This window comes from Cryptomeria japonica, chromosome 11 (assembly GCF_030272615.1).
Source record: "Cryptomeria japonica chromosome 11, Sugi_1.0, whole genome shotgun sequence".
Taxonomy (NCBI): Eukaryota; Viridiplantae; Streptophyta; class Pinopsida; order Cupressales; family Cupressaceae; genus Cryptomeria; species Cryptomeria japonica.
The window spans coordinates 657,317,559-657,331,618 of record NC_081415.1 but is presented as its reverse complement, the minus strand read 5'-3'; the positions used below and the strand labels follow the sequence as shown (position 1 = coordinate 657,331,618).

General features: G+C 37.8%; 1 protein-coding gene across 1 annotated transcript in view; it reads left to right on the top strand.

The window, feature by feature from the left end:
• Positions 1 to 14,060, top strand: part of LOC131065124 (SAL1 phosphatase) — a 78,790-nt gene that overhangs the window by 41,010 nt on the left and 23,720 nt on the right. The window contains exons 3-4 of the mRNA XM_057999541.2: positions 12,147 to 12,220; positions 12,406 to 12,611. Coding sequence (XP_057855524.2) covers positions 12,147 to 12,220; positions 12,406 to 12,611 — 280 coding nt within the window. The remainder of the gene's footprint in view (positions 1 to 12,146; positions 12,221 to 12,405; positions 12,612 to 14,060) is intronic.

The following is a 14,060-nucleotide window of genomic DNA, read 5'->3' as shown; positions in this document are numbered from 1 at the left end:
AGAAACTACATCTCTTCAACACAAAGGCTAATAGCAAAAGACACTATCACTATCCTAGAAAGCAAAAAAAGTGGGGGTCCCATTTGCAATGGGGCGATGTGTGAATACGTCACAACAGGACCCCTACATTTTAGGTCCGCTTGGTCTTTTGGGTGTGGTTCTTGGGTCTTTTCGTAGCAATCCCTCCGGTCTCCCCAGGTCCACAAGTGTTTTGACAAATTTTGATCAAGTTTGCAAGTGTTTTGTGCAAATTTGACTAAGTCTGGAGCTTATTTTGTCTATTTTAGGGTTTTTGCCCTTCAGATTTAGATTTAAGGTCATTTTCTTAGAATTTTGAAAAATTTGAATGTAGCAACGAGGTTAGAACCCTTCAAGGAATCTACTAGTGAAATTTGAGCGAATTTTGAGGACTTACTATTTTTAGTGCCACCCTGTCTCGGTTTACCTTAATAAGATGTTTGGAAGGACTTACTGTTTTTAGTAAGTCTATTTTTGGCAGGTCTATCTCAGGCAGTTGATGGGACACTGATGGTAGAGCATTCCCGAAGATCCAAGTTCCAAATCCAAAATAGTTGAAAAAGCGGGCAGTTGATTAGAAAAATGGCTAAGTATGGAATTCTTTCTTGAAGTGGAAAAGCATGGAAATTTATTCTAAGGCATGGAAAGTTTTCCCTCTAATGGAAAATTCTCTTCAATCCAAAAATGGCAACCAAGTTTGAGGTTGGGCGCTGAAGCAATGTCAAGGAGGAAATTCCGAAACTCAACAAATTCCTTCACACCTCCCAAAAAGCGCTCCAAGACAAAGATGGGCACTAGGAACATGACATGGAGGAAAATTCATTTCTAACAAAATTCCGCCATCACCTAGAAATAGCGCTCAATATAGAAAATGGGTGCTAGAAAGGGGTATAGGAGGAATTTCCTCCCAAACATGAAAATCCTTTACCATGGTGAAATGGCATCCAAGTGAGGAGATGAGCACTAAAATGAGGTAGAGGAACAATTCCCTCCCAAACACAAAATTCTTGCCTCCAAGAGAAATGCGCCCAAGGCATGATGGTGCGTGCTAAACAAAGGGTAAGGAGGATTTTTTCCTCCACATCAAAATTTCATCTTCACCTAAGAATTGTGCCCAAGTCAAAGAATGGATCGCTAGAAGTATGAACAAGAGGAATTTCCAAGTTTTTCAAAAATCCTCCTTCATAGTGAAATTGCGCCCAGGGAGGATAGTAGAGCGCTAGAACATGGACAAGGAGGAATTTCTATCTCAAGCCAAAATTCCTCCATCACAAGAGAAATGCACCTAAGACAAGAGGAGGGCACTGAAATGAGGGTAAGGAGGAATTTTCCTCTACGACAAGAACTCCCTCTCCAAGTAGAAACTATGCCCAAGGACAAGGGAAAACATGAAAATCAAGGTTCAAGAGGAAAATTTAGACTTTAAAGAAATTTCTTTCTCAAGGTAAAATTACGCCCAAGGTGAAGAATTCCAAGGCATGAGGAAAAATTGGTTAAGTGAGAATTTTCTCTCTCCAAAACTTCGGATGAAGTGAAATTCCTTAGACATGGAAAATAATTGATTAATGGAAAAATCTTCTTCGGGACAAGATGAGAACAAGAACATAGAGAAATCTCCTTCAGGAATAAAAATCTCTCTAGAAAGATTTTCTCTCTTGGAATTCCAGATGTATAGGATTCCTTTCAAAGTGGACAAAATTGTTAAAATTATGGAAAATCTTTCAAAAGTATCTTTATACGCCCAGAATGGAAAGATTCTTGCAATAAATGAGTTGGCGACATGCAAGAAGAATATTCCATATTTATGACACAACACAAGAATTTATAGAAGTTTCCATTTTTTGAACTCAAGATGACGACGGGGTCCACTTGCATGGCAAGTTGTCAAAGGAAATATGATGCATTTTAATGCAACTGCCAATTTTAACCTCTCTCCAACTTAGTAGCTTAGTGGGAGAGACTTCTATATAAGCGGTCAATTGGAATTCATTTCTCACAATGGTTATTGGAGAAATTCAAAGCTAGAGAAGTCGAGAAAAGTTAGAAGCGAAGTTTTATTATTTTCCAGAACTTCTTGTTCTCGGAGGTTTTATTCTATTCCAAGTTTGGAATTTACAGCTTGGAATTCCTTCCTCCATGGATTTATTGAAATTCTTTATGATGAATTTAATGTTATTTATTTTATTTTGTAGGAATGGCGGAATCCAACAAGGCTGCAAGCACCACTTGGTAGGCATAGATAAAAAAATGAGCAAAGAGGATTTCTTCCAGAATCAAAGATTATTTCAAAGTGGAAGGAAGTCAGCGACACCAACCTGGGAACATTCAGGCTGGGAGAGTTCAGGAAGAGAGTTTATGGAATAGCTAGACGTGCTCCATCTGCCATTGCCACTAAAATTGTCAAGAGTGGGATCATTGCAACTGCGGGTTTCCCTCTAGCCATCCAATGCCCAGAGCTGGTTACGGAGTGCGCAAAACATTAAAATGCTGAAAGAAAGGCAATTTTGGCACCAAATGGCAGACTCTTGGCCAACCTTTTAGCTAAAGCAATTGGAGAAACATTCGGAATTACAACATACCAGTCCATGACCTACAGGAGCAAGGAAAGAGCAATGATGATATATGATGCTGGCCTCGAGAGATGTGCTGGAACAGTTAACAAAGTCTGGATGTAGAGACCAAAGCCACATATTTCCAAGATGCCCAAACAGATCACCAACATAGACTTTATGCAAGAATATGTCGACCTTGTGTTGATGTTGAGCATAATCTTGGGATGTCCACAAGCCTTATTGTTTGAACCTTGAATGTTTTTCTTCATCAATGAAGTAATAATGGAAGGCGAAGGAATGATGGATTGGGCGAAGATGATCAATTGCAACTTGGACCAGTAGTTGAAGAATTTAAAGCAATCCCAATCTTTCTACATGAGTTCATATGTCATCTATTCATTGGCCAGAATGGGCAAATTCAATGGTTTGCCAGGAAAGGGACCCATGGGATGTGGACCGGGACAATTAAAGGTTCATGAGTGCTATTCGTAGTTGCACTTGTATGAAACTATTTCTTTCAAGATGGTAAGCGACACCTTCACAATGTACATTACTGGATTATTGCAAGGTGGGCTTCATACGAGGTTGTTGCAGGAGGCTAGAAAGATGATAAAGAGGTACAAAGCTTGTTATATCCAATTTCCAAAATTCACTTACATCCAGGTCCAAGGGTTTGTTGATCATCCATACAAGCTACCAAGATATCCAACAGACAAGATGGTTGTTGGAAGTCACCAAATAGTTGACCGCCTATGACAAAATTTATAAGAAGTGGAAATTGTCACTTGAATTCCCAATTGTCATAGGGGATCGCACAGAAATGTGTCCAACATTTGTGGCAGGAGAAAAGTCAATTAATGAACTGTTATTCTATCACTTAGCACCCCATACTGCAAGAACATTCTTTGATCCGTACAATAAAATTAGGATGGTTGCTGGAGTGAAGCACAAGCACAAGATTCAGCTGGAAGATTACTAGGCCAATGCCGGGGATGACTTTGAGGTCAGGAAAAGGATGTTTTCCAGGTTGCCCCTCAATATGATAAGCCTTTGTGGAATTATGCAAGTGCCAGATCAGGTTGAAGAAAATGAAAATATGGTTTGACTAGAATATGAAAATTTGAAGGATAGGCCTATTCAGGCTCCAAATTGGTTAGAGTCGGAGATTGATGACTTGAATGTTTTAAGTAGGCCAATCCTAAAATTCACTAGGTACTGGGTTGATCGACACATTGCAAAGTTAAAAGCAAAGAATGCTCGCTTGACTTACCAGTTGATGGGAGACTTGAATTCCCATAGTGAAGCAACGAAAGGGTCATCAAGAACCCAGGCCAGGGAAGAGGAAATTCCATAGGAAAGATTAGAGCATAGGAAAGAGAAAAGCATTCCTCGGAATTCACAAGCCAAGAAAAGAAAGGAAATTCAGTTGGTATAGCCGCAATAGAAAAGGCCAAGGATAGAAGAAGCACAGTCACCCGCTAGCTCTTCCGGTGTGCACGAAATTGAGATGTTCCCAGAAGGAGTTGCAAGAAGCCAGCCACAAGAAGATGATCCTGACATGGCGTAGACACAAGATATACTCAACGTTAGTGCTTCCCATAGACCTGTTCCGCAGGAGAATCAAAGGTAGGGAATTCCTCCTAATCCAAAACAACATAATCAAGATTGTTTCATGGAAACAAATCTTGGGGACCTAGGAACTTTTGAGGAGGTTTCACAGGAATAGGCACAATTAGAAGTTCAGGATCAGCCAACAGCTGCTCCAGATTAGATAAAGGAAAGAATGCGGAAGGAGCCAGAAGAAGAGATGGATCCTACACAGGAATTGGAAGAAATTCTAAGTAGAATAGATAGGCCAGCAAAGAAGGCAGCTAGGAAGTTTTCCAAGATCATAAGAGACGAGTCAGGATCCAGGATAATACACATAGCTGCGCCTAGAGTGGACAAGGATAGGAGTGAAATCACGCCCAATGAATATGAAATCAGAGAGGTCAACTTAAGGCGTGCTTCCAAGGCACAGGTGGTGGAGGACTTTGATGAATCTTCCTTAGCATTGAAGGATCAAATGAAAAGAATGGAAGAAAAGAATAGGAAGCTGAAGAGCGAGAACAAAGCCTTGTGCGAATATTTGCGGTGCTTGAGGCGTCCATTCAGAGAAGAAGATTCATCCTTTGTTCTTCCTCTTCCCAAAGGATCCATTGATTGCATTGAAGAGATAAGGAGAAGAGCTTAGTGCTCTAAGGTAGGGGTAGAGGATGTCTTTGCTTTAGCTGGTAAGTTAATTGAAGACTCGGCTCACTTATACTGGAGAGTTCTTGCTATCCTAAACAAGCTTGGAATTGCGGACAGCTCATGGGAGGATGTACATATCTAGTCAAACTTAACAATTCCGTGCCTGAGAGCACTAATGGGAATCCCTAGGCAAACTTTGATTGATCAAAAGGTTGTCCAAGGGAATGAAATTTATGACTTCCTTCGGTAGTTTTATGCAGTCTGCACCGGGAAGGAATTGTTTGAGAGGTTCAACAAGGAGTCAGCGTCATTGAAAGAATCAATCAGGAAAGTTTAGGAAGAAATCCATAATGCAGTTGAAGCAATTTGCAAGAAGGTTGACTGATGAGGAGTTGACAGTTGACTTCTTGAAGGATAGGTTGCTTGAATTCTTCTTCATAGAATCCTTTTCCAAGGAACATTTGGAAAATGTTTCCTTGTTCTCCAACACTGCGCGAAACTCAAAAAGCAACATCAAGTTGGGAGAAGTTTTTCTCCAAGTGCGAAGAGGACATTTCATTGCCTGGAATTCAAAATGGAAATTGCACCAAGTGTCTTTGTTGGAGAGCTAGAAGCCATCGTTGCCAGATTCATTGCATTCACCATTAATGAACGGGATAATGGTCGTCCAATTTTTGGACGAGAATCTATTGATGGCATGAAGGTATGGTGGCGCATACATTGCTAGTGGGCACTTTGACCGAGTAGTGGCTGATTAATTGCATAGTGGTTGACATATTTGAGAAGATAGTGGCCCATTAATGCATGTTGGGCGATTTTTGAATGTAATGGGGCATTTAATGCATCATGGACACCATTTTTAGAGCAAAGAGCAATTAATAGATAGTGGGTGTGATTCCTCATTAATGATTGTTCCCACTACTTGGTGTCATATTTGGGAATCTTTGGTGAAACCCTATTTAGGGTTTTGCATGTTCAATCTTAGCCATTGATAGGTTTGTAATCTGGGCCATCCATTTTCCTCTTGGAGGCCTATAAAAGGGGGTCACCCCTTCATTTGTAAAGGAGGGAGATTTGTATGAAATTGTTGCGATAAGTTTTTGAAGTGATAATAGTGAAACATTGGATTCAGTGTTCACTTGTCGTGTTTCAAAGCTTGCATGGCTTCACCTTCCTCAATTATATTAGATTTGTTTCAAGCATTTAGATGAATGAAGTTGATTGCAGTGTTTTATGGTGAGATCGCTTGCTCATACCTTTTGTTGATAGATGATTTCTATCCATAGTGCAAGGTTGGACTGAGCTCTTACATGTGCGTTCGTAATTTAAATTGTTGGATGCACATTGTTCTCTGATGGTGTTCATTGATGGTTTAAATATCTCACAAACACAACCCTTGAAGATTGCATCCTCTTTATGTAGTTGTCTGCTAGTGGTGAAATAAAGTGTGGTTAATCTTGCCTAGATCATTGTTATTTGCTGAGTTTTTAGATTAGAATAGCTTTCCTAAACCCTTTCCTATTTTACTGTCTGCATTATCTTATTGAGAAAAGTCCTAAAAAAAGAGCCATTTATTGCCAAATCATTTGCCAAACCTCCTTGAAAGTTTAGAAATTTGTTTAAGTCTTCTTCAAGTGTGCATAAGTCCCCTTGGATTACCAATAACATCAACCAAATGAGTCTATATCCATCAGAAAGTCACTAGTACACAGTTGGAACCTTGGAGTCAATGTATGATCTTGCAATCTTAGCATACATATGATTTTGATCAAGAGAGGATAAGGTGACCATTGGGAAACTTTATTCTGTGTGAGTGTGGTCATAAAACACCCGTCAACAGACATGAAGAAGTATTTTGATTTAAAAAATTATATGACGGACCGTATCTTCTCTGAAGCGATGGTAGTTGAACGATATAGCATTGCGGTTGGAGTCTGGAAAAAAATAAATTTGTTATGATATACGTAGACTTAAAAAATAGTTTGAGTATGTAAAACATGTGATGGTGTGCAAGGATGTAAAAAGCATACAAAATATTTTGCGGTGTGAATGTGATGTTAAAAAAACATGATATTGTTTAAGAATAAAGTGTGGTGTGTTGCAAAAATGTGAGGGGTCAATAGACTTCAAGCCGTGTTTCTTACATGACCTGTGCTAAAATTGTTTGAATTGTAATATGATTTCAAAAAATGTAACAAAAAGATTGGGTGAACTGTAAGCTGCTGTTTTTGTGAAGACCTCAATTCGCTGATGTGAAGCAAGAGTCATTGCAGGAAGTGCAGAGCACGTATATTTATTCCAATGTGTGGGTCCTTTTTGTGTAGGTATATAAGGTTATGATTTGGAGGATATAATACATGATAGCAAAAATGTTTGAGCTGATTTGATTTGTGTTCATTTAGAGAGAGAACATATTGATACATTTGCAGAAGCACAGTAAATTGAGAAGGAATATCATAGCTCTTGAATAGTAGATATATCTGCTAGAGTTTGTTTTCAGCTGTGTGAAGCTTTCAAGGACATTGAATGCACAGTGAAAATTTATCTATCAGAAATGGAGTCAGGATTTGGAGTCAAGGTTTCACATACTTGGTTTGCTTGCTAAAGATTTTGATTTGAGTTTAGAAGTAAAAATGTGTAACTAGTGTGATTAAACAAAATGTCAACTGGAACTAGATTGCTGCTACAAAATTACTGAGTGTGGTTAGTTTCTTCACCTCTAATCTTTTCTAAAGTTGAGGTTGGTGCCTCTATTGTACGAAGTTGGTGCTTCAAGGAGGTTTGGTGCTCTCAATGAGTTGGTGCTCACATATGTAAACTGGGTTGGTGCTCATTTGGCTATAGAAAGATTTTGATCTGCCGTGGTTTTTTACCTGAAAGGATTTTCCACGTGAAATCTTGGGTTCTTGTGTTTGTGTGTATTTTCTTCATCTTTCTGTTTGGTTTCTGTTAAAAGGTGAAATACTGATTCACCCCACCTCAGCATTTTGTGCGCTTTTCATTTATTTCATCTTTGTTTAGGGTATTTTTATGCTTTAAAGTTTTTTCTTTCGAGTCTTTTCTGTAGATTTTAGCATGTTGTGTAAAGACAACTATGTATAGGATAAATTAATTTTTATCCTATCTTCAAAGAATTGATATTTATAAGCTTATAAGTGCTTGGAGCAAGTTTTTTCAATAATGGATTTTTTTTTTTGATCGGTGAAATATGTTTTTTATATTAATATTAATAATTTAATAGTAAAGCAAAAAATATACAGTTACGGAAATAAGTCTAATAATAATAGTCTGCATAAAACTACCAATCCAAAAATCCCCATACTACCAGATTTGCATCGGCCTACGCTATGAAACCCCACCTTTCTACTTTTATGTCTGTAAACAAAATGTACGAAAGTTATTTATAGTTTGCTTAGCAAAATTGAACAACAAGCCTACTGTTCTTAATTGTTATTTTCTGCCATCTTCGTCCTCTCCTCCCAGTAGTCTCCCTTGCTGAATTTCAGCTTCTTCTTGACCGATGCCTGCCCAAAGTTGTTCTCCAACTGTTTCTCTCTCTGTCCCTCAAGTATTCTTTGATGAAGTTCCTTCCTATTTGCGCTTCCGCTCTTCTATCTTCCTTGTCATTGCTGGCTCTCCAAAGAAGCAATGGACGAAGGGGCAGAGTAAACTCAGCCACATGGAGCCATCTCCAAGAACAAAGATGGCAATCAACGCGTTCAGCCCATGACATCACTTTTCCTTAACAACCAAATTCATTATCCAGCGCGTGTCTTCTTTCCGCCAAGCCTTAAACACTATGCTAAGAATAGCGAGGAAACATCCACATTTGTTCTATACCTGTATTTGGAAGCCATGTATTCCTTTTCCAACATAATTTTTATAACTTGAAAAAACATTGGATCATCAAACTGGAAAATGATTTTCAGACGGTCATCTATGGTTCTTCTTAGAAGAGCCAATTGTTGCTTCTTTGTTCTTAATGTGAAGTTCCCTTCCATTTTGCCTTTGCTATGTCCAACCACCAATACCAGCTATCACTTAAAATGATGTCTCTTTCAACATTTTTGCCTCCATAAAATCCTCTCACACGCTTTGGTGGTATGGAAAACCTCACTGCCTTCAATTCAATGAATAAACTCTGTCCTTCGGCTCTCAATTGTATTCATTGCTCTTCAATTTGCCCTTGATGATCACATTTACTATTATCTGAGAATCCCCTTCTAGATGCAACTTTGATATTGACAATTTGCTCACAAAGTTTATGGCAAGCAGTGTTGCCTTCGCTTTCGCTTTGTTGTTTGTCTCGTTCACAAGCTTTTGAGCTCTAGTGCCAGAACGTTCCCCGTCCAATCTCGAGCAACACATCCTGCCCTTGATGGGGCAAGGTTTCCCTTGGAGCCCCATCAAAGTTGATGTTTATGATCGAGTCCACTTCCTCTGTCTTGTGCAGTAATGGATGCACCCACGAAGGCCTAATAACAGGCCGGATTTTTCAGTAATACTTGATATGTGGTTATGCTGCTGAATTTATTATTTCTATGCTTATAATTATTGGGGGTGTAATTTCATTGATTGAGTTGAAAATGGATTATACCATCAAGCTTTGTAATGATCTTATTTGTCTACTAGGTTGTAGATTTATATGCAACATAGCTTTTTGATTCTTAGGACTGTGTTGTTTTTGGCAAAATTTATTCCTTTCAATATCTTGTGAAATAACACTTACTAGTTTTTCTTTTAGGCAATAGTTTTACTTCCTTGTTTTACCCACTAAGCACACCACCTCATATGGATGGCAGATTGCCACATGGGGCCAAGAGGGATGGTATCTCTGCTCTTAGGCTTAGTGTGGGGACAGCTTCGGGCACCCTAGCATGTTTCTCATCCAAGCCCTATTATGATTGAACTCCAATTATGCATTACAGATATTGTGTACTTTACCTAGAGTTAAAATAGCTATGAATATAAGCTATCTAACACTAACTAAAATAATTGCTCTATGAATTATACTTTCAGTACTTGTCTAACATGATTGTAGGTTATATCTTGTTGAAGATATTTTACTCGTAAAAATCTGATTCTATGTTAAGTTTTATTATTTTATTAAACTTGTGATTCTAGGGCTAAATTTAGGGTAATCCCAAAAAGGGGACATTACAAATTTGCCATTTTCATTCATAAAATCTGTAATATCTTGCTTGTGAGAAGAGTTGTTACCAATCTTGTGCTTGTAGCTAATACAAAAAGATAGGCAGAAGTTAGTTTGATTTCTTTCTTTATTGCAACCCCATTAGAAGTAATTGTGCATAGTGTTGATTTTATTAAATGTACTTTTTATCTATAGCTTACTGTCTAGGGTTTGTTTAGTTCCACAGAGAGCTTCTCCCTATAACTTGAAGAGAGCTTTTATTCACGCGCTGTTACATTTTGTGTTGTCTTGGAAAAGGCAAATTAAAATGCTAATACTAGCGAAAAACAAAAGTTGACAATGTTTGGTTTTTTAACATGGTCTTGGGAGAAATTTGTTTAGACGTCCATTTTCCTTGTGAAAATTCAGTGTAATTTATCTACTAACAAAATTTCATGCAAAATTAATTTTATATTTAAGATAAATTTACATATGTTTCTGTCTGTTGAGTTCTGCTGATGTTTTTTTTTTCGGTTGGTAATTGCTTTTGATTGGAGTTGTGAAACTAGGGTTTGTTTAGTTCCACAGAGAGCTTCTCCCTATAACTTGAAGAGAGCTTTTATTCATGCGCTGTTACATTTTGTGTTGTCTTGGAAAAGGCAAATTAAAATGCTAATACTAGCGAAAAACAAAAGTTGACAATGTTTGGTTTTTTAACATGGTCTTGGGAGAAATTTGTTTAGACGTCCATTTTCCTTGTGAAAATTCAGCGTAATTTATCTACTAACAAAATTTCATGCAAAATTAATTTTATATTTAAGATAAATTTACATATGTTTCTGTCTGTTGAGTTCTGCTGATGTTTTTTTTTTCGGTTCGTAATCGCTTTTGATTGGAGTTGTGAACCAGTAGCGTTGCATTGGGGCACCCCATCCCCATGGTGATTTTTTGGTCTGCTGAGGCATTAACACCTCTTAGATTTGTCTCTTGCTGATATCTGTGCTATGTTTCTCCTATTCTCCTTATCTCTTCAAATCTTTGACTCACCTTATCACTCCTTATCATTACTCCCATAACCTCATCTCTCTAGCTATAGCTCCTTATATCTCTGGGCATCCTATCACTCCATTCCTCGTTGTCACCTTATCTCTCCAGCTATGGCATCTTATCTCTCCGGTCACCTTGTCACTCTGCCCTCCTATCACCTTATCTCTCTGGTTCAGACTCCCAATCGCTCCAAAATTACTGCCTTATCATACCATAAACTTGAGCAGCCTAGATCTATTAATGCCTGCCATAGGGAATGACCTGGCTTCCACGACTGAGGCAAGAGTCATGAGGAACTCCACCGTCGTGGGGGGACCATCCAATGCAGCTGAGAGGGGATTGAATGATGCAACAGAAATGTCCATGTCAGCATTACATCTGTCCAAGTGCCTGCTTTCCTCCAACCACCATCAGTCGTCATCCATCACATGCATTGATCCTTTGGTCAAGCACCTGCAAACACACAGGATGAGGAAGCGAGGTTTGGTTCGGCATATCAACATGTTGAGAACGTGGTATCAACACCACTTGCAACGTTGTCGTTGCACTGCAGGGTCATCCCTGAGTTCTGCTGATGTTTATTATATGATAATCATAGATAAATGAGAATTTGTAGGTTTGTAAATTAGCTAGATCATAATTTTTCACTAATTACTTAGCAAGATTATCATAGTTTGAATATTGGCAGCTCCCTTTTTAGTTTCTGCAGAAGGTATGTGATCACTTACATTACATGTGGCTTGGAGGGGATTGAATTTGGGTTATCCCCAATGGAGTAACACACTCTTAGCAACAGGCCACTGCCTCATGCACTACATTGCAAGATTTTTATCATGACATTTCAAATATGTGTTTTCTTATACGACCATCTTATATTTGTAGGCTAAAGTATCATAGCTATTACTTTCCTTAGTTGAGTTTTAGTACGTGCAAGAGTCACATTGAAATATTCATTGCATTTCTTTGTTTGTATTCAAGGAAGAAATGTGTTTCTATTGTGCATACATTTTCCCTGATGTTTTATGGGGACTGTCTGAGAGTATTCTGTATTTTGAAACAATTGTAGTTTCGTTTTATCATCTTTTACCAAGGAAATGTTTTATATTTATTCAATAGCTTTCTTTCTTATAAATTAAATTATTCAGATTATTTTCTGACATATTCAGGTTCTCAGGCTGTGATTAGTTTCGTACTTGAAAGAGAACTTCCCCCAGGATCCTTTTCCATGGTTGCAGAAGAGGTAAGGCTATTTGACATATGCATAAGTTCAAAACATGTCTTTCTCTGTTTGACTTTGTAATGATGTGAAATTCTTGAATTAATACTTTGAAGGTACACAATATAACGGGCTTTGCTTTTGTCAGCATGCAATTGAAGTACATTATTTTGAAAATTGCACATGTAAAAAATGTATATTTCTTTCAGGATTCAGGAGATTTACGGAAGACTGATGCACATGATGTGGCACAACGCATCACAGAACTTGTAAACCAAACAATTTCTCTTGATGGTACTTATAATATTTCTCCATTGACTATAGATGACATACTTGAAGCCATTGATAAAGGTAAATCTGAAGGAGGGCCTCATGGTCGGCACTGGGTTTTGGATCCCATTGATGGTACAAAGGGGTATGTCACAAGAATGTAACAATGGAGTTATAATTTGCTTTTGAGATATGGTGGTAGTTTGTTTTCATTAGAATTTTTAAGTGACGTAGTTGATGTTTGTACTTCGTTCATCATGGTCTTCCATAGATTGTCTACTTTTCACTTGCTTCCTTCTAGTTGAAAGATGCCAACTGAGATATTGGCACAATCTGATTTGTTGTGTCTCAGTACCAAACTTTGACTAGTGTATTGTAACTCGAAGTTTTAATTGCAGAGGTTTGAGTTTGATGTGTTTTTTTTTGGGTTTTAGGCTACGTTACCTTGAGTTTCCGGGACGGGGACGACAGGGGACGGCGGGACGTGTTTCCGGGACGGCGGGGGACGGCAAAGGGGATGGCTATATAAAATATAGGAAAAATACAAAATATATAGGAAAATTCTAAATGTTCATATGAAAACATGGATAAAGCATGCATATATACATTATATTCATATGAAAACATGGATAAAGCATGCATATATACATTCTATTCATATGAAAACATGGATATAGCATGTGTATGATACTATGAAAAGTTGAAAACATTTTAGAATGTAAATTCTGAACATACAACATTGTTAATACTCAATAGACAATATGCAATTATGCATTCATAAATCAGAATTTCAACTCATTCACATTGTCAATATGCATATCATAATAGATATTAAAGAAATAACATACAAAATGTCAAAATGCCCAAAGCCTACACTGCTACCATATAGTTTCATTGTCAATTACAATATGAAAATCAAAATACTACTAAGTAAAACTAAATACTAAAAAGCAAAGCATAATGCTGACCCTAAACTGCATCTCCTAACATTGCATCAAAACCAGAGTCCTCTGAGTTTCTCCCACTGTCATGGTCTACGTCCACCTCATCCAATGGAATCCCAACCAATCAATTTAATTTTTTATATTTATAATATGAATTAATTTTAAACGTTTGATATAAAATTATGAATTAAATTAATAAATTTAAAATTTAATTAATGTTATCTTTTAATTTTTTTTATTTTTAATAACAATTTGAATTAATAAGGGGCCTATATTAGAAAATTTAATTTTTTTTTGAAAATACAACTTTTTTATTTTTAATATTTTTTATTGGCCTCAGATATGGGGGACTTCTAGCCGTCCTCGGGACGTATGGACGTCCCCCAGAGCTAGGGCAGGTGTCCCCCCGTTTTGGGGACGTCCCCTCAAAATGCATGACAATTTGGGGATGGGGGGAAATGTCCCTTGGCCGTCCCCAAGTCCCCGAAACATCCCCGGGATTGGGACGGGGGTTTTCAGGACGGGGACGCGTACTCGGGTAACGTAGGTTTTAGGAGATATAATGAATCATGCAAATTGGAAATGCAAGCAAGAACAATTGACATCAACTGAAACTAATTTTCAGAATAACTGATTTATTAACAGCAACT